At 37.1% G+C, this 21425-nt stretch overlaps 2 protein-coding genes across 5 annotated transcripts in view; one reads left to right on the top strand and one right to left on the bottom strand.

The window, feature by feature from the left end:
• LOC142337547 (ras-related protein ORAB-1-like) overlaps positions 1-21425 on the bottom strand; it is a 555140-nt gene that overhangs the window by 366385 nt on the left and 167330 nt on the right. The window lies entirely within an intron of this gene.
• The window catches only part of LOC142338338 (coiled-coil domain-containing protein 39-like), a 47967-nt gene continuing 37826 nt past the window's right edge, over positions 11285-21425 (top strand). For all 3 annotated transcript variants that reach the window (XM_075388042.1, XM_075388045.1, XM_075388044.1), the window contains exons 1-6: positions 11285-11367; positions 11502-11772; positions 12299-12476; positions 16173-16383; positions 20038-20155; positions 20632-20780. In XM_075388042.1, the coding sequence (XP_075244157.1) occupies positions 11350-11367; positions 11502-11772; positions 12299-12476; positions 16173-16383; positions 20038-20155; positions 20632-20780 (945 nt within the window). In that variant the 5' untranslated portion in view covers positions 11285-11349. The remainder of the gene's footprint in view (positions 11368-11501; positions 11773-12298; positions 12477-16172; positions 16384-20037; positions 20156-20631; positions 20781-21425) is intronic.

Genomic DNA, 21425 nt, shown 5'->3' on the forward strand with positions numbered 1-21425 from the left:
CTCCAAGTGACGCCAGTAACATTCACAACTATACTCTCGTTTTGTTTCAAAACAGAGGTTTCCAAAAAAAAAGTTTAGGTTAAGCTACATGCAAAACACGTGAACGGTATTTGCCTCATTGGAAGTTGTCTGAGATGAGTTGAGGTATTTCTTCTGAAGTCGAGCCGAGATATAAAATCGAGATATAGTTAAAGAGTTTTGAAAAATTTTTGAGATCAGAAGGATATCCCTTTCCGTCGGTGAAAGTGCCCATTCACATTATTTTCCTGAAAACAACCATGGTATCTTCAGTGCTTTTAAATTTGAAAAGATAAGGTATGGTCTTTTCACTTCACGAGCCAAACGTGAAAACCCAGGGACAAAATACAGCAAAATTAATAAAAAAAAAACTAGACACAGTTGTATTTTATTCGTGTAGATTTCCCCAGACCAATAAAACTGAAACTCCCTGAAAATTGGAAACGAATAAGCTCAAAGGAAGCCAAAAATAACGCAAAAAACAACCAATGGTAAACATAACCCGCAGAGAAAAAAATGGGGTGTCAGTCTATGCAAAAGATATATGTGATGGTTTCAAAGAAACATCGAGAAACTTAGAAGTTTTCTTTATTAAAGTTTCAAAGAACGAAAGAAGAACTTACCTGACGAACTTTAATATTGTGTTGATATGTAATGGCCACAAAACTAAACTCAATTCTGATTTTGTTTTGGCGCTATCATTATCTTATTGACCTATCAATCATATGTCAGAAATAAATTCTCCCACCAACAGAAACCTGATTCTAACATCCACCGACCTCCAACTTATGAACTCGATTGTACACAAGCCATATATGATTCTCACGAAATGTTGATGAAAATAGAAAATCACTTCCGGGATTCGGAGTTAAGATCTATTCACATGCCAATCATGTAGAATATTTTTAGCTAATCTAAATTTTCTCTGTAAATTTTCGCATTGATAATTACTATAAATACAAGCTAATTTTTGTATTAATTCAGTTCAAAATTTAATTTAATATTCAACCTATTGAATTCTTTGACCCCTGTTATCGACCACGACAATGGTGTCCAGACCAGCTACAGACAGACAAAATTTGGATCTACAGAATGCAGAATCAGCTACTGCGTGAACTATGTCTTTTGTGGCGAAATGTCGCCCAGAGAAGAAAGAGGACAAAGTCAACACCGATGGTTCTGTACATGACCTACAAGTAACCAATCTCTTCCCTAGTATGTGCGGGCAAGGTGCAATTATTAAACTTAGGAGCCTAATGAGTCCTAGGAATTTGATAGACACTCCGTATAAAGACATCAGATTGGCGATTCAAAATTATATTTCTCCTAAAGCGAGAGTAGTAACGGCAGAAGGGGCTAATTTTCTGTCCGTAATACAAGGTGTAGGGGAGTCGGACGACGACTTCCTCGCACGTCTTAGAGAATAAGCACGCTATTGTGACTTCGAAAACTGAAAACAGCGGCCAACCCCGAAGAGAAGTTGGTAAAAATAAAGTTTATCTCAGGTTTGAGGGACCCTGAAGCAAAATTTAGACTACTAGACGGTATTATAGCAAAACCAGCAATGTCGGTTAGTGAAATAACCGAGAGCTTACAGTTCAGAAGTTAAGCAATGGCTTTTGCAAGTTCTTCATCAGGTAACAACTCCTTTACTGAGTTCAACTTCAAAAAGACCTTTCGAAAACCAAATGAAAAAATTACGGCTAATAAAAGTGACAGCATGTGCACTAGGTGTGGAGGTAAGCCGAACTCTAGTAGAACCTGTCCAGCTCTAAGTAAAAAATGCAACACCTGTGAAAAGGTGGGACACTTCTCAAAAATGTGTAGAAGCAAACCCATCAAAATTCAGGTAAGTACAATAAACAGAATAAATTTTGCGAAGCAGAAAATGTTTCCTCAGAGCAAGCATCTCCAGCATCGGAGATGGGAATGTTTTATACTAAAGAACAAATCGATAGCATGTCTGTGACATGGGAATATATCTCAATAAATAACTGCAAAGTAAAAATGCAGGTAGACACTGGTGCAGATAGCACATTGATATCATCAAAAATTTGGACTGAGTTTGGTAAACCTCAGTTGGGTGGTAAAATAAGACATCTCGAAGCTTATGATGGTCATCAATTAACGCTTCTGAGATCACTTACTTGTGACGTTGAGTGGAACGGAATCAGGCTCACGCAAAAACAACTAGCAGTTGTGCAGTCTGATAAAGAATTTGGACTACTTGGCAGAGACCTTCTACCCAAGCACGGTGTTAACAACATCACAGCCAAGCACCTACATGCTGTGATGGATTACAAAGCTTATGTGAAGCTGATACCAGGAACACAGCCAATGTTCTGCAAAGCCAGAAAAATATCTCTACCTATTCAAGACAAGGTCACAGAGAAGCTTGAACAAATGGTCAGACAAGGCATCCTTGAACCGGTACAACCAGGAGAAGTCACTAATGAATCTCCAGTGGTGTGGCAGAGAAAGAAGAGTGGAGAACTGAGACTTTGCGTGGACTTGAAAGTGCACATCAATCGCAAGGTCATGGATGAGGACTACCCAATACCAGACATGGAGATGATCTTCCACAACCTACATGGGGCCTCATACTTTGGCAAAATTGACCTCTCAGATGCCTACTATTAAATTGAACTTGACGAAGAAGCAAAAGATATATGCACAATCAACACATCTCAGGGACTGTTCAAGATGTGCCGACTACCTCAGGGATTGAAAAACTGTTCTTCAATCTTCCAGAATTGCATCGAATCAATACTCAAAGCAATCAAAGGTGTTGTGATCTTTCAAGACGATGTATTGTTGTATGGAACTACAAAGGAGAAGTTCGACAAGAGAATGCTTGCAGTCAAGAGTAGACTACGTGAGAAAAATTTTACTATTAATGAGAAAAAATATAACTCAAAACCAGTCGATAGCGTTAGCCTTTTGAGATACTTCATTTCAAAGGTGGGAATAGTACCAGATCCCAAACATGTTGAAAAAATAAAAATTACAAAAGCACCAACTAACAACAAACAACTCGAATCGTTTGTTGGGCTAGCTAATTTTTACGGAAGAATGATTCCTGATTTTGCAACAAAAATGACACCCTTAAATAACATGAGGAATAGCGTTTTCTCATGGGGAAAAATGCAACAAAAGTCTACGAAGGCATAAAAAATGAATTTTGTGCTAACCCACTAATACAGCCATATAGTCTACTAAAAGAAGCAAAAGTTACTACTGAAGCCTCTGAAAAAGCCATTGGCGGGGTTCTTTCGCAAGAAGGACATCCAGTCGTATATGTATCGAGAAAATTGACTCCATCGGAGCAAAACTACTTGAACATAGAGCGGGATGCGCTGGCAATTGTGTTTGTGGTCACAGAACTTAAGGAAATCCTTCTTGGAAGACGATTTACCCTACAGACTAACCACAAACTACTCAAATATCTCTTTGCACCAGACGAGGAGATCCCGAAGACAGCATCCGCGAGAATCACAAGATGGGCAATAGCTCTAATGGGTTTCGACTATGAGTTGAGGTACACACCAGGAGAGCAGATACCACATGAAGATGCTTTGAGTAGAATGGATTTTAACGAAGACAAATCGGACAACGATCGAGTGTGCTTCGCAATCAATAACATCTATTTCGCTCAGAGTGATTTGATGACCGAAGCAGAAATCAAAGCTGAACGTGGAACAAACAGATTCTTAGAGGACATAATGAAACGAATTGAAAGCGGCAATTGCAAACAATGTTCAGAAGCGGAAAAAGGATTCGAATAACAGAAAGATGCACTTACTTTACATAATGGAATCATCTTCAGAGGTGTTGTTCCTTTCATTCCACCCAAACTACGACAGGTGGTTTTGGCAAAAGCGCATGAGACACATCCCGGGAACAATGCAACTGAGGCATCAGTCAGATTGATAGCATGGTGGCCTGGCATTACCTAAGACGTTCAACACATGTAAGAATTGTCAAATGTAAGAATTGTCAAATGAACAAACCTAGCCTGCGAAAAACATTCTCTACGTGGCCAGAAGCCGACATTTGGGAACGGCTCCACATGGACTGGGGTTAAGGACCAAGGCAATATCTTAGTAATTGTTGACGCGGGTTCTGGTTGGATAGAAGCTTTCCCCACGGGAAATAGAACATCGGAAACATTTAAAATATATCTTAGTCAAATCCTGCAATATTTGGAATACTAAAAACGTTAGTATCTGATAATGGTCCTGAATTTGTAATTGGTGACCTTAAACAGTGATGTGAAGCAATGGGGATCAAGAAAATGAAATCACCCATCTGTCATCCATGAGCTAATGGACTAGCTGAAAGAGCAGTTCAGACATTGAAGCGGGCACTTCAAGCGTGAAGTCCCAACCTTAATGTGTCATTTGGAGCATTTCTGCAAAGGGCACTGATGACACATCGCAACACTTCAAAGACGAGGGGCAAAACTTCAGTTGAACTCTTGCTGGGACGCAGAGTGAGACTACCAGCAATAGCAGATTTCGACTTGTGCGAACCCATTCTTTTCAAGGCCAACGAAAAGACAAAGACAGTTCCTGCTACCCTCATCATCAGGAAGGGCTTGAACACATCTTTCATACAGCCCGAAAACTCAGCACGAACATCAGAAACAATTGAAATATATCTTAGTCAAATCTTTGAAATATTTAGAATACCAAAAACTTTAGTATCTGATAGTGATCCTGAATTTGTAATTGGTGCCTTAAACAGTGGTGTGAATCACTGGGAATTAAGAAAATGAAATCACCCATCTGTCATCCAAGAGCTAATGGACTAGCTGAAAGAGCAGTTCAGACATTGAAGCGGGCACTTCAAGCGTGAAGTCAAAACCTTAATGTGTCATTTGGAGCATTCCCGCAAAGGGCACTGATGACACATCGCAACACTTCAAAGACGAGGGGCAAAACTTCAGTTGAACTCTTGCTGGGACGCAGAGTGAGACTACCAGCAATAGCAGATTTCGACTTGTGCGAACCCATTCTTTTTAAGGCCAACGAAAAGACAAAGACAGTTCCTGCTACCCTCATCATCAGGAAGGGCTTGAACACATCTTTCATACAGCCCGAAAACTCAGCACGAACATCAGAAACAGTTAAAATATATCTTAGTCAAATCTTTGAAATATTCAGAATACCAAAAACTTTAGTATCTGATAAGGGTCCTGAATTTGTAATTGGTGCCTTAAACAGTGATGTGAAGCAATGGGGATCAAGAAAATGAAATCACCCATCTGTCATCCATGAGCTAATGGACTAGCTGAAAGAGCAGTTCAGACATTGAAGCGGGCACTTCAAGCGTGAAATCCCAACCTTAATGTGTCATTTGGAGCATTTCTGCAAAGGGCACTGATGACACATCGCAACACTTCAAAGACGAGGGGCAAAACTTCAGTTGAACTCTTGCTGGGACGCAGAGTGAGACTACCAGCAATAGCAGATTTCGACTTGTGCGAACCCATTCTTTTCAAGGCCAACGAAAAGACAAAGACAGTTCCTGCTACCCTCATCATCAGGAAGGGCTTGAACACATCTTTCATACAGCCAAAAAACTCAGCACGGACTATTCTAGTGAGCGACAACCAAATTGCGAGACTTAAAATAGCTAATCTAAATTTTCTCTGTAAATTTTCGCATTGATAATTACTATAAATACAAACTAATTTTTGTATTATTTCAGTTCAAAATTTAATTTAAAATTCAACTTATTGAATTCTTTGACCCGTGTTATCAACCACGACAATATATTTTCGTAAAAAATCAGTTTCAGAGTTTCTTAAGTCAGTAGATCACAAGAAGCGATGTTTGAGCAGAAACTCATTTCACGAAAAAAAATTATCTACCAGAGTATTTCTCCTTATTTCTTTCCATTTCTGTTGCAATGGATAGAAGCAACACAAAAAATGGGTATTAAATAAAAATCAAACGCAATTTCAAGTCATTGCTCTGATGTAATAAAAAAACACTCTTAAAAAAGCTGCTTCCGCTAAGAAAACTAATTACTGGTCTTAAGTTTGCCTGTCTTTTGCAATAAAGGTCTGTTCTGGAACAAACTCAAGCTGCATTATTCTAGAAGGAGGCAAAGATTAATGGGAAAAATTTTGCAAGATAATAGTCAGAACTAAATTATTCAAATGAACTAAACGCAAGCATTGCATAAATCAGCACAATGCACCAAACAAGCGCCTTTAAGGGAGAATAAAAACGAAATGAGAGTCCAACTAAGAACTTGTGTTTTTACAAAAAATTGTCCATACTCCAATTTCGACTCCTGCTTGCAGATAAAAATGAGCAAAAATTACCAAATTTTATGATTTGTTTTTATCAAATAACGAATTTGATGCTAAGAGCAGCTGATCTGTCACTCGAAAAAAATGGCTGCGTTGTTCGTGTTGTGTCAGCATGTCTACGTTTGAACAACAGCCAATTGGTAATATGGAGAACTTGGGTGGGTTCTGATATTGCAGTGCCACATCGAAATGATCTTTGATTAGACAATAAATCGTTATTTCTTATTAAACTCAAAAGAACTCCTCTATTTAAATAGTTTGCAACAAGCTAGTCCCAAACTGAAAAAAATCAACAAATATGTGCGCAGTATTGCATTGGTTGCCATTCCTTAAATTCAGGAGGAGTGTAGGGCCTGCGTTGCAACTCATTTTCGTTTGAAAATTGGTTAACCAGAAAGTTGTTGCTTCTTGGTTCTTTCATTTACAAATGCCATTAGAAATTGTGTTCAGTCAAAATTAAATTTCTATATCCAAGCAAAAATTTACCGCTCGCCAACTGGTTTAATTAGTTATAACAATGGTTTCCTTTGAGTTTTCTACAGTGTGGTGATGAGTTTACCGGTGCTGATTTGCTTGCTGATAATTTTGCAAAAATTTAAATGCTTTCAACTTTAATATGCTTTCTTTGTGTTTCGATCTGGAAATTTTATTTCCATATCTGTTGAATTGTACCAATGGGAATTTGATGCTAAGAGCAACTGATCTCTCAGTAGAAAACAAAATGCCTATATTGTTCGTGTTGTGTCTGCATATCAACATTTGAGCAGTACCCAACGGGTATTTCGGAGACCTTGAGTCCTGGTATTGCAGTGACACATTGAAGCAATCTGGAACTAGACAAAAAATTTGTTATTGCGTATTAAATTTAGAGGAACTCATCTAAAAATTTCAGAAGAAACAGGTGCCAAACTGAAAAGAATTCAAAAAATATGTGCGCAGTTTTGCTGTGTTTGCCCCTTTCCTATATTCAAGGGAGACGTAAGCATGTCTAGTGACTCAATTTTATTATAAAATTAGTTAAAGAGAAAATTGTTGCTGCTTGGTTCTTTCAACTACAAATGCAATTGGATTAGAAAGAACACACAAATTGACCTTGAATAAAACAACCTGGTTAGCTGTTCTGCTGCAAGTCAGGCTTGCACTACTAAAAAATGCTCATTAGAAAACCGAAATTGTGTTCATCGGAAATGGAATTGCCCTATCTATGCAAAAATTTTCCGCACATCAAATTGGTTAATTTGCTGAAAGAACTTTTTTTTTGAAAATTGAACTGTAATTTTATAGAGTGCTGCTAAGATTTCCGAAAATAATTTGCTCGCTGATAAACCCGATGAAGGTTTACTCTCAGCTTTAGTCTGGTATCTTCATGTTCCAATCTAGAAACGTTAATTGCACACCTGATGAATTTCTTAACAATTTTTAATGTGATGCTAAGAGCAGCTGAACTGTCACCAAAAATTTAATTGGCCAGATTAACATTTAAACGATGCCAAACTGTTAATCTGGTGACCTTGGGTTCTGATATTGCGATGCCACATGGATACCATCTTCGATTAGGCGATATATTTTTTTGCGTCTTAATTTTAAAAAAAACCAATCTATTAGAAGTTTGACAGAAGCTAAAGCAAAATTGAGAAAAATAACGAACATTTGCCCAGTAATGCAGTGTTTAGCCTTTCCAAATTTCAAGAGCGATGAAGGCCTTTGTGGCAACACAATTTCGTTATGAAATGGTTAACAAGAATTATGTTGCCTCTGGGTTCTATAAATTACTAGTGCAATTAGATGAGGCAAAACTCACCAACTAACATTGCAATAAAACAGCCTAATTTGCTGATCTATTACACCTCAGGCCTAAGTTTTTAGAAAATACTCATTAAAAACTTCAAGATTTTGTTCAACTAAAGTTAATTTTAAGTATCTGTTCAAATATTTGCCGCTCACCAATTTGTTTAAAGTGATGGAATAAATGTTTTATTTAAAGAAAATTTGAAATTTACTATTACAGAGTGCTGCTAAAGTTACTGATGCTGATATGCCTGCTGATGAATTTGCAGGAAATTTTATGTTATTTGCTTTTGTTTGGTTCCTTTGTTGTCCAATCTAGATATTTCATTTCCTCATCTGGTAATATTTTAAAAACGATGTTTTTGATACTAATAGTAGCTGATCTGTCACTCGAAAGGACTTGGCTTTTTTGTTTGTGTTGTATCAGTATGCCTACAACTGAACAGTACCTAACTGGTAATCTGGAGATCTTGGGTTCTAATATTGATTGCACTTCCAGCTTGAAACGATCTTATATTAGACAATAAATCATAGTTGCCTATCAAGTTCAAAGGAGATCTTTGATCCAAATAGTTTTTTAAAAAGTCAGTGCCAAACTGGCAAAAAAAACAAATTTGTGCGCAGTATTGCAGCTCTTTTCCTTCTCTATTTTCAAGGGAGATGGAGGCCTGGGTCAACTCAATTTCATGTTTAACCATAAAATGGTTTTTTAATGGTTCTTTCAATCACTAATGCAATTAGATGAGGCAAAATGAACAAACTGACATTGAATAAAATAAGCCTCGTTTTTTCTTCAACTACGACCTCCGGCTTGCACTACTAGAGAATAATAATTGGAAAACCAAAATTGTGTTCGACCAAAATTAATTTTCTGTAACTATGCAAAAATTTGCCACTCTTCAATATGTTAAATTTGTTGAAATAAAGGATTTTTTGAATAAATTGTGTTTTACTATTACAGTGTGCTGTCAGGGTTACAATGCTGACTTGCTTGCTGGTAAATCTGAGGAAAATTTAAAGCTTTTTAGCTTAAGTTTTGTTTTTTTGGTCCAATCTATTATATCAAATTTTATTTTCCCATCAGATAATTTTTTAACCAATGATGATTTTGAGGCTAAGAACAGCTGATCTGTCAGTCGAGAAATATTTTTGGGTTGTGCCAGCGCTTCTACAATTGGAGAGTACCAACTGGTAATCTGAAGCCAACCGTACCCAACAAAACCCAACCGTCTGTGCCACAATAAAAAATCTCCGATTAGACTATCACTTTTGATTGCGTGTCAAATTGGAAGAAACTTCTTCATGAAAAGGCGTTTGGACAAAGCAAATGTCAAATTGAAAAAAATTTGATTATCTAAAAATTTAAAACTAGGGTTATAACTATAGCATCCATTTTCGCATAGGATAAGATCATCCCGCCCGAGTGTTTTAGTGTAGATCCATTTACAATACTTATTTTAAAAATGGGTCACAGTATGTGAGAAAAACGGAAAGACTTCTTGCAGCATCTGCTTAACCGAACGACCCTATCCGAGTTGACTGTTCTGGACCTTTTAGTCTTTGATCATGCTTTTGTACAACTTATCTGGGTAAAATAAGGATAATTCTGATAACACTTGATCATTTCAGTACTCAATAACTGGAAGGGAAAAATATCAGAAATTTTAATTTATTTCTGCGAATTGAGCTTGTTCAATTTGGTACTTGACTTATTTGGGTTTGAAGATAAAGTTTGATACGATGCGATGATGGCGTCTTCAAAGGTAAGCATTGTTTAACAAAATTAATATCCTACATCCCCCCACAGTGCTCCGCCCACACTTACCCACTCGCAATAAATTTAAAGTAAGTACTCTAATTGGAGTGAAGGTCGACTACGACATTTAAACTCCAACTTTATAGAACACTGAACAGGTGAATCCCAACATGCACCATCGGAGGTTCGAGACATGGCCGGGCTACAAACAACCTCGAACGCAAGCGAGGTGAGTTCCAGTGAGTGGATGTTTTGTTTTCTCCGGCTGGTGATTGGTCGGGAAATTTGAAGACGTATTACATGAAAGGAGTGATGGAAGAACTGAGCTCGACCGAGTTTGGTCAGGTTCCACCTCCCAACTGGGACAATCTCTTGATCGGTGAGACATGCAGAAAACTAAAGGTGACTTTGCTGTCTACTTATAATTTCATATGGAGCAAAATTAACCAGAAAATTGTTTTTTAATGGTTCTTTCAGTCACTAATGCAATTAGATGAGGCAAAATGAACAAACTGACATTGAATAAAAACAGCCTTGTTTTTTGTTCGACTACAACCTCCGGCTTGCACTACTAGAGAATACTAATTGGAAAACCAAAATTGTGTTCGACCAAAATTAATTTTCCGTAACTGTGCAAAAATTTGCCACTCATCAATTTGTTAAGTTTGTTGAAATAAAGTTTGCTTTAGTATTACATTGTGCTGCTAAGGTTACGATGCTGACGCTTGCTGCTAAATCTGAGGAAAATTTATTGCTTTTCAGCTTCTGTTTTGTTCTTTTTTGGTCCAATCTAGAAATTTTATTATTACATCAGATAATTTTTTTTTATCAAATGATGAGTTTGATGCTAAGAACAGCTGATCTGTCAGTCGATAATTATTTTCGGGTTGTGCCAGCGCTTCTACAATTGGACATTATCAACTGGTAATCTGAAGCCAACCGTACCCAACAGTACCCAACCGTCTGTGCCACAATAAAAAAATCTCCGATTAGACTATCACTTTTGATTGCATCTTAATTTGGAAGAAACTTCTTCTTGAAAAGGCGTTTGGACGAAGCAAATGTCAAACTAAAAAAAGTTTGGATAAAACAAGTTTGGATAAAAAAAGTTCCGATAAAATCATCCCGCCCCAAAGTATTAGTGTAGATCCATTTACAATATTTATTTTAAAAATGCGTCGCAGTATGTGAGAAAAACGGAAAGACTTTTTGCAGCATCTGTTAAACCGAACGGCCCTATCCGAGTTCGAGTTGACTGTTCTGGATCTTTTAGCCTTTGATCATGCTTTTCTACGACTTATCTGGGTAAAGTAAGGATAAGTTTGATAACACTTGATCAGTTCAGTACTCATTAATCCGAAGGGCAAATTAGCAGAAAAGATTTTAAAATCAATTCTGCGAATTGAGCTTGTTCAATTTGGCACGTGACTTATTTGGGTTTGAAGATAAAGTTTGATACACTGCGATGATGGCGTCTTCAAAGGTAAGCATTGTTTAATAAAATCAAAATCATACCCCCCCCCCACACACACACACACACCCATTCGCAATAAATTTGAAGTAAGTACCCTAACTGCAGTGGAGGTCGACTACGACATTTAAACTCCAACTTTATAGAACACTGAACAGGGACCCTCTGGTGAATCCCAACATGCACCATCGGAGGTTCGAGACCTGGTCGGGCTACAAACAACCTCGAACGCAAGCAAAAGTGAACTGCAGTCAGTGGATGCTTTGTCTTCTTCTCTGGCTGGTGATTGGTCGGGGAGTGTGAAGAAGTATTACATGAATGAAGTGATGGAGGAACTGGGATGGACTGAGTTTGTTCAGGCTCCTCCTCCCAACTGGGACAATCTCTTGATCGTTGATGACATGCAGAAAACTAAAGGTGACATTGCATTTCACAGATTTCGTACGGCGCAAAATTCCCATGGAAGTGTTTCCCACGAATAAAACTTTTGCTGTTCATAAACCTGTGACCAAACTAACGAGAGGTATATTTACATTAATAATGCTCTAAGTCTGCTTATAAGAGGAAGCATTAGTACATATACTATTATACAGTTGTAAAATAGCAATTGTGCATTGTCATATCCACTGCCGCCATATTTTGGTTATTAAGAGTCTCTCCCGTTATAGCACCCCCCCCCCCCCCCTCCAAGATTTGTTGGTACATAACGTTTACCCCCTCCCCTCTCCCCTTCCCATCCGCCTAATACATTAGCTTTATCTTAATGCGACACTATTTCCTGGGTGGCTATAAGGGGAAAGACATAATTTTTTGGTCCGTGGGCGATCATAATCTGCAGAACAGAGCCGAAAACATTGAATGTTTTCGCGGTGGAAACGGGGGACGGGGAACATATCCCATTGTTTTTTTTTAACTCCTGTCGCTGTAAACTGGCGTGTTTTAGCCAAAAGTGACAAGATCAAACGTGAAATTTCCTATTTGGATGAAGAAATGAAGAGAGATGGAGGACAGTTGAAGGAGGTGAAGACAGCTCTGAAAGAGGAGAGGGAGATTGCAGAGACACACCAGACTGGAATCGAGACTGAGAAACAACACAAGGCACTACTCAATACCCAATTGAGGTTGGAGTTATGAGATAAGAAGAGCTGAAAATTCTTATAATTTTTGCTTGCGAATGTTAAGTCTATGTGAATCGGTAATGTCAGGTGCAGCCTAGGTAATGATCAGACTTAACTTGAATAAATCTTGCAAATCACCCGTATGCGTTTCAAATGGTGTAACTTTATACTCACACTTGGATCAATGAAGGGAGGCAGGAGCCCGTGTAAGATTTTCAGCGATAAGAAACTGAAAGACAAAAACTGCGAAATTTCAGAACATTTTTATACCGTCATTCTTATGGAATTTCATCGGATTTGACGCATTCACCGCTATAATCAGACAAGTAGGTTCGTTGGTGTGCGTTCGGACATGATGTTCCGACCCGCGCTCATCTACATTTTTGACATAACTGTCAACCAAAACAAGATATAACCAAAAATAGATTTTGAGTTTAAGAAATTGTTACAAAAACTACTAAATTAATTATTAATTGTTCTTGAACGAAGTTCATAGCAATTATTGTAAACGTGTCTGTCTTTTTTATGCAAAATTTTTGCTTGACACTTCTGACTTTTCGACTGACTTCTACGCCCTTGACTTTTTGGGTTTCGCGTAATCTAAAATTCTCTCACAATCACAATTTCAAGCAACTGAATTCTTATGGCGGCAATTTAAAACCAAAAGTCAAATGAAAAGTGCGCCGAACTGGTGCCATTTTTTACTTTAAATCTTTATAGTGGTACAACCTCTAATGTGGTTATTTGAAGCCCTCTATTGAACTTCTTAGTCCCATATAGGCTCCCCTCCCTCCCTTCTCTCCCCCCACCCCCGACTGAAGCAGGCTGCAACTGATTAGAGCTCCCACTAGTCGTTCGAGAGCAATTCTTCCGACGTTTAGTCGGTTAAGATTTTACAATGCACTGCCTCATTACAAAGCTCACGAAATCTCACACCATTATTACGACTAGGGGAGAAAATATAAACAACAAAAAAAGCAAAAAGAAAAAAACTTCTTTTTACGGCAAAAATTCCACATCTAAACTTATGAGCACCTAGTAACATCGTCAAAAAACAATCAAAAGAAATCGAAACAACATAATTTTACTTTTTTTGTTTCTACAAAGCAAATAGCATTTTTTATCGAAAAGATTAGGTAAAAAGTTGACAAAACGAAGCAATAATGAGGCGAAATTCAAAATCAACCAATGTTTTTTATACCAAATAACTGTAAACGTCTTAAAAACCATTAGCTTTTAACAAAAAAATTCAGCAAAATTTTCTAAGAAGTAATTAAGAATCTGACTTTTGTTGGACCAAGCCTCAGAAAGGGACTTAGGGTAAAAAAAATTAAAAAAAAAACTAAAAACATTTTGCGAAAAAAAACAAATTGTTAAAGCAATTAAAATTTTTTGCTGTTATTTGATTATTAAGTTTTTTTAATTTCAATGTTATTTAAAATATTTCAGTTAAATTAAAATTGAAAGAATAAGTTTGTGCACTTGGGACTCACTTCAAAATCATTGGGTTCTGTTTTTACGCAAATGTGCTCAAGGAAGAGAAAAATGAACGCAACTATTGACCAATAATAAAACTTTTATTAAAAGGCTTATTGTTCAACAAAATAAACATTAGTTACGACGTAAAGTCACTGGCCACTTTGATATTCCATCTACTGGGAAGTAGATGGGGACTCTCAGTGATGAAAATTCGATATATGTTGAAACATAGAACATTAAAAACTAAAAAAATTAATAAAACGTTTGAAAATAATTAAAATCATAAACTCTAAGGGTATTCGCTATAATCTTGCTGCATTGAATACCTTCAAAACTCAGTTAGAAGCGTTTGAATCCTTTCAGTTGTTTACGTCTAAATAAGGAATAAAACAATGAAAAAAGATCATAAAGAAAAAAATGGGAAAGAGATATGTCGAAGCCATCAAAAAATGAACTACTCTTTAAAAGCTGTTTTAATTTCAATGAATTTTTAACAACAATGAAAAACTTTCTTATGACAATATGACTTCAAAAAAGCAACAAATATGAACAACTATATTAAAACCACAAATTTTTTTGAGGAAACCCGTTGTTTCAAAGCCATTTTCAATAGCTTTTGAATCAGAAAAATTATCAGTTATATTAGGTTATGCTTCGATGAAAAAGCTATAATTTGTAACATTTTTGAATCACCAATAGGTCATCTCAAAAAGTTTTATGATTTTGAAAACGACAACAAATACAGGCAAAAACCAAAAAAAGTAGAAAAGTTTGAGAAGACAGTGTCGGAGCCATTAAAACCAGATTTTTTTCCCAGAAACTTTATCTATGATTTATTGAAAGTTTTCTTTATGTCAATAGGAGTTGGCAAAAAAAGGATAATGTTATAACGTTTCAAAAGGATCCAAAATTATCAAAAAAAATATTAACAAAAATTGTTAAAAGTTGTGACATCCAATCATAAAGACAATAGTTAGAAGATAACCGCTAACGAAAATGATTTTGGTTGCTGTAGAAAGAAAGTAGGTCTTTTCAATAGTGAGACTGACTTACAGTTCAGAGAAACAAAATTAAGATCGGGTAATGTCCAAAAAAAAGATTTTTTAAATTTATTTTTAAAGTGTTAACAGTCTGTAGATATCCATTCAAACTAATACATAGGTTCGCTTACTGACCTTTAGGAACACTATTGTACTTTTAGACAACGAGTCTATGTCATAGGACTAGAAATTTATTAAAATTGGAACCATAAAAAATAAGCGACTCCTTAAAAACGATTTATTTGTTCATTGAGCATCATTCGACGGGAAATGAGGTTTGTCATGTACAGAACCCGGATTTGAAAAGCAACTAGTCACTAACTGATTTGAAAAAAAAAATAAAAAAATATAAAATGGTTTTTAAAATATCAGCTCTCAATTAGAAATCGATTTTTTAAATAGTGATCTTCTCTATGGGACAAAAACTACCCTTTTTATGGCCTTTCGTCTGTTAGAAACACAAGATTGTTTCTTTTCTAGCTTAAAATGTAATTTTCAATTAATTTTTTTATAGAAAAAAATCTTATTTTGATTAAAAAAGTGAACAGAATCATGCAAAATATCTAGTGTTCACACAAAAATTTTAACCTCGATAACATCTCGAAAAACACTAAAATCAGAAAAAAAATTAAATACCGAACTCTACGTTGGACGAGTTTTTTAATGATACCACTCACATTTCTCTACGATGAATATATCGATCGGCCAAAATTCTCTGAACAAAAAAAAGACAAAAAACCCATTTGAGTATACAGTTCCTCCTCCTCCCCCCACAAGTGGGGTCGAACAACTATGCGGTAAAAATTTTTCTTTTCACCGCATGTCATAGATTATTTTACCCATAAAATTCGACCCTGGAAAGAATAGCGGATCTTTTCCGTTTGTGCCCCCCCCCCCCAGCTTAGTGGGCGCATATTATTTGCACCCCCAGACGCACGTGCCATTTTTTTTACATAATGATTTAAAGTTTCATGACACGTGCTCTGTAAGTGGGGGGAGCAGAACGTACTGGAGGGGCACGAACGGAAAAGATCCGGAATAGCTTCAACTTTTCCTAGCACAAGTCTGAGCACAACTATTAGTACAATTCATAGCACAGATCTGAGAGTGTAAGTACAAATCAGATGTGATTCTTGTTGTCATTCCTCGTTAAGAAACGTAACCTAAATTTTGCTTCTAGTGCATGTCGTGCTGCCATCAGAGACCATCTTCATGACATCCGGGAATCAGAGGAGATCTGCAGTTTTTGGAACCAGATCAAGTCTACGATGCAGAAGAGGTCTGAGGAGTCACAAGAGACGACTGATGACGTCATGGCTCAACTGGAGACTTACTCTGACAGGATTCTGCTGATTGACCAGATGAAGTGCAGAGTGAACAAATACTTCAAGGTCAGTGTTGGGGAGGGTGAGGGGATTTGTGTGTGTGTGTGTGTGTGTGTGTGTGTGTGTGTGTGTGTGTGTGTGTGTATGTGTGTGTGTGTGTGTGTGTGTGTGTGTGTGTTTGTGTGCGCAAGTGTGTGTCGGGGGGGGGGGGGGGTTAGTGTAGCTCTCCCGGGCCGAGGTTTCACCCCTATTCCACCCCTAATTAGCGGGGATTAGGGTGTAATCCGTTTTCCACTGTTATTTATCGGGGAAAAGAGTGGAAGAGTGTAATTTTAAAAAATTACACTTTAATTACACTCTTTTGTCCACTCTTTTTACACTCTTTGTAAAGAGTGTAATTAAGGGTGGAATTATAATAGATTACACTCTTTTTTCCACCCTTATATTAATTATCAATTATTTTTACACTCTTACACCCTTATTTTTAAGACAGTGTAAATTAAGGTGGACGGATAAAAGATTACACTCTTATTTCCACCCTTAATTTTTAAAATTCCACTGTTTCAATTCCACTCTTCCACCCTTAATTAAGCGGAGAAATAGGGGGGGGGGGGAGAATTTTTTTATTTTTACACTCTTTACACTCTTTTCCCCGGTATTTTTGGGTAAAAACCTCGGCCCGGGCTAGGAAGGCGCAAATCGATTTATTGTATTAATAAATATCAGCATTTTCACAACTTCTATTTTACGATTAGAGTTGAACGCGTGAGTGAACAACAAATGGACACTAATTCGAATTTGCTCAAATTTGAAGTACCCTTCGCTTTGACTCACGAAGGCTATTTTTGAATTCACGTGAAATCTAGTGACATAACTTTTCGTAACTTTTTCCCCGCTCATCATCACTGTTGTCCATTACAGGTCTTGTCAGTGGTTACAATGTCTAATTTACACAACATGCACAGAAATAATCAATTAGACAGAGATTAAAGAAAGCCCAATAAAATTAATTGCAACAAAATCGATCACATTACAGATTGAGGATTAGGAACACAAAATTGCAGAAAAAGAACAAAAAAAGAGATACCATTTAAAATATTGCACCTTTAAGGAAAGAAAATTTAGATTCTGATGTGGGTCCGAAGCAACTTATAAAGCAACGAAAGAATAAATTTCAGGCTATTTGAAGCATTCAGACCTTAATTGTAGAGGCTGAGTATTCTGTAAAACTACCGAGTTGTTAGAAATGAACGCATAACTCAATAAATATAGCAAACAAATTTAAATGTGATATTTAACACCACTATCACTAACTATGGACAAAACAAATTTTCGTGCGCCTGGACTAACAACAATAATAGTAATAACACTTTCCACTTCTAAATAATAAATTGGCCTCATCTTAAGCCTTGATCATTTCGAGTAGAATAGGGACTGCAATTATGCGTGCTTTCACGTGGGTGGCCCGATAATTATTAACAGCTCTTGATATGCTCGGTATTTCCAACTGACAGCAGTGCGAAAAATTTACACAATTTTCACCCAAAAACAAGCAGATTGCTTCAGGGGAAAAATAGATTCTCATAAAAGCGCCTACAAAACCACAAATTGCAGTAGTTTTTTAAACAAGGAAAAGGACTGTGGGCACCTGTAAAACAAATATTTGACGCATTTTTTCAGCTCTTTAATTTTTTGCAGTTTCGATATTTGTTCCTTGGAATAAAAAAGAGTTAAATCTCTTGCAATTTTCGTCCCATAGAAAAACAATGAGTAGTCTCATTAGGAACGTATGGTCGCCACCTGTAGGCCCAAACTGAGCTCAGGTTAATTTTTAAATTGTTTTCAGCACAGCGGGACGGAAAAAACAAAGGTGAAACTAACATCATCGAGTTCAAGCGGAGAAAATGCTCTCAATTTTTTGAAAATTCTTTTCTGACAAACTTCAGTTTTAAAAATAGTTCCTGACTAGAAATTCTAACTTGAATGAAGTTTTCAATTTCCAAAGCAACTTCAACATCATAACTCACACAGTTTTGGCTGGTTGAACTTAATCCCGCGCATTTTTACAACAGCTATTCTCTACAGCAGTAACAGCTCAACCCGATTCAACTGTCAATTAGTAAGCGTGTAAACTTTTAATCTATCAGCCCCCAATAATTTTAATTTGAGACTTGCCTTTCATTTGTAATATCTTTCATCAAGTTAGACTGGAATACTTAGAGATCCCGTATCGTGTGATCTGTAATAAGGGCGGCCTAATTTGATAACTCAATCACATTTAACGTAGCCTCCACGGAGTGAAATAGTTACGGAGGAAACGTACACTTTTACGCCGGAAAACGTATAATTTGTCATTGGTCATTTGAGGACTTTTGTAAGCACCCGTTTTGCGGATATGAGAAAATAATACAAGTTATGACAAAAGCGTACGTTTTCCGGCGTAATGTTTAAAAAGGTACTAGATTTAAACCATGCAGACTCTCATATCTTCTAAGACCCAGTTTGTTGCAGCCGTGAGCATGTGGTTCGTGGGGTTGGATATCTTTAACAATGTCATCTCTTGCAGTTATAATTTAGACTTCATGGAAAAATGAGCGTTATTTCCCTAGTTGAGAAATCTTCGGTTTCTAAACGTAAGAAAATGCCGGTATTGTCGGTTTTTTCTAGCCAAAAACGATGAAAGCCCTTACGATTTTTTCGTCGGTATTGTCGTTTCGTTTTTGTTCGGTATTTAATATAAGAAAGGTTCGGTATTGTTGTTTTTTAAAGTGAGAGAGATTCGGTATCGTCGTTTTTTAACGAAAGAGAGATTCGGTATTGTCGTTTTTAAACGTAAGAGAGATTCGGTATCGTCGTTTTTTAACGTAAGAGAGATTCGGTATCGTTGAGAGAAACATTAAGAACTGTCATATGTTGAGTTTTCCTACCAAGAATAAACATGGAAGAAATTTTAAACATGGTATCGTCGTTTTTTAACGTAAGAGAGATTCGGTCGTTGAGAGAAACATTAAGAACTATCATATTTTGAGTTTTCCTACCAAGATTAAACATGGAAGAAAATTCGGTGAGCACGTTCTGTTTCAAACGTAACCAACCGTCAAAGAACTTACTTGTAAACTACAAGAAAGTATGTCCAATCCCAGTGAGAGTGAATTATTTAACAAAATTTTCATCAATTTTCAACAAGTATGTTACATTTTAAAATTCAAAAATAATCAAGAACTTTATATTTGCATAACTAATTTGGCCACCGAGCTAAAGAAAAATTTTCAGGAGTTTTGCACTCTTTTCCAGAATTTTTCTTTAAGACGTACTTTTGAAATTCCTGCAAAAAGAACGCTATCGTAACGTTTGACTACATTATAAACAGAAATAGCAATTTTCCCAATGGAAAAATCCGACAGTTTCTTGCGTCCAAAACCGATCATAACGACGATTTCTTATGTTTAAATACCGAACATACCGAATCTTTCTTACATTCCAAACCGAACATACCGAATCTTGCAAAACCGAACATACCGAAGCTTTCTTACTTTCTAGACGGAACATACCGACAATTTCTTTCATTTGAAACCGATCATACCGAACAAACCGAACATGCCGACCATTTCTTACGTAGAAAACCAAACATACCGAACAATTCTTGCGTCGTTTTTTTTCGGTCTTCTCAACTAGGGTTGAGATAATTTAGTAAAATGCTTGATTTTGTTTTGGTTACAGATGGACGAAGCAAAGCTGGGCAAGAAAGAGCGAGAGGTTGCGACTCTTCAACAAGCTCTGTTGGATTTGAAAGCCAAAATGGACGAAGAACGAATTAAGACAAACGAATTGCACGCTGGTTAACACCTCAAATATGAAATATTTAAGTCGCAGGAGCTATTACAAACTCAACTTTTTTTCATGAAAGTTTGCCCGCAAACTATCTTTTGCGTTTTTAAACCTCATACGACATCGTTAAAGACTCTTGAACGCAAGTGGTGGATCCCAAGTGCTAAGTGGTGGATCATAAATTTGCCTTCTACGCGTAAACTTTGGCACTATTTTATCATGTTTTAACGTAAAAAAATGGGGTCTTTCCCATTCCCCGCCACAAACACCCCCACACTCGAAACATACATTTAGCCGTACAAGGTTGGCCCTTCTATTTTCGAATGGTAATGGGGGTGTACACTATATGAATACTAAGCGGGGAGATGGGAAAGAGGGGGGGAGGCTGGGGGGGGGGGTATAGAAAAGACGGGGGATACGAAAGACGGGGGGGGGGGTAGGAAAGACGCGGGGGGATACACCTAAATGATTTGTTATGTCTAAAAGGACTTGACGTGGAAGCTGAGGACTTTAAGAAACTGATAAAAGAGAGACAAGAGATTGTGGACCAATGGAGCAGAGTGATTGAACAACAGAAGAGACGAGATCAAGAGATGGCAGAACAGAGAAATCAGCTCCAACAACTTATCAAAGACGTTAGTCTCATCGAAGAATGTCACCCAGGTTGAGGTGCGCGACTCAGGTCAGCTCTGATCAGACCAACTTGGGTCGTGTACGGGGGCTATCAGACCTTCTGGACTGAAATCGCCCCTGATCAGGCCCACATGATTTCCGAACAGGGTGCCAGACTCACTTGTGTTGCGCAGTGGGTTCGCTAGCACTACTTGGGTTGCGAATGGGGGTGCAGACGAGGGCTTTCTTCATTGAAGTAGCAGTGATATTTGGTATAATGTATCTTTTCAGAAAATCTCCAATTGTTCTCTTTATATATTTAAAAAGTTTCCAAGCAAACAAACATGTTCGCTTCAACAACATGAAACAAAACTTGGCCAAAAATTAATTGCTAGGGACGAAATTATCGTGGTTTTTATCATCACTTGCAGCGACTAAGATTGGGCACTCTTTTTCAAAAAGCAGTCTCTTCAGGGGCTAATAATTACTTCTTTTTCGAGGTCTTTTATCTGCGCCTGAACCTCTTGTTTCTGATCCGACTATTCAGATTATTGAAAAAATTTTGGTCAGAACGCAAAAGCTCCGGAAAGACATCTGATCTGATTACCCAGACCATGCTATCAGATAGTCCAGTTTCTAGTCGACCATGCGAATATAGTTGTTGGTTT

The sequence above is a fragment of the Convolutriloba macropyga genome, chromosome 4, assembly GCF_964194025.1.
Source record: "Convolutriloba macropyga chromosome 4, txConMacr16.3, whole genome shotgun sequence".
In the NCBI taxonomy this organism is placed as follows: domain Eukaryota; kingdom Metazoa; phylum Xenacoelomorpha; order Acoela; family Convolutidae; genus Convolutriloba; species Convolutriloba macropyga.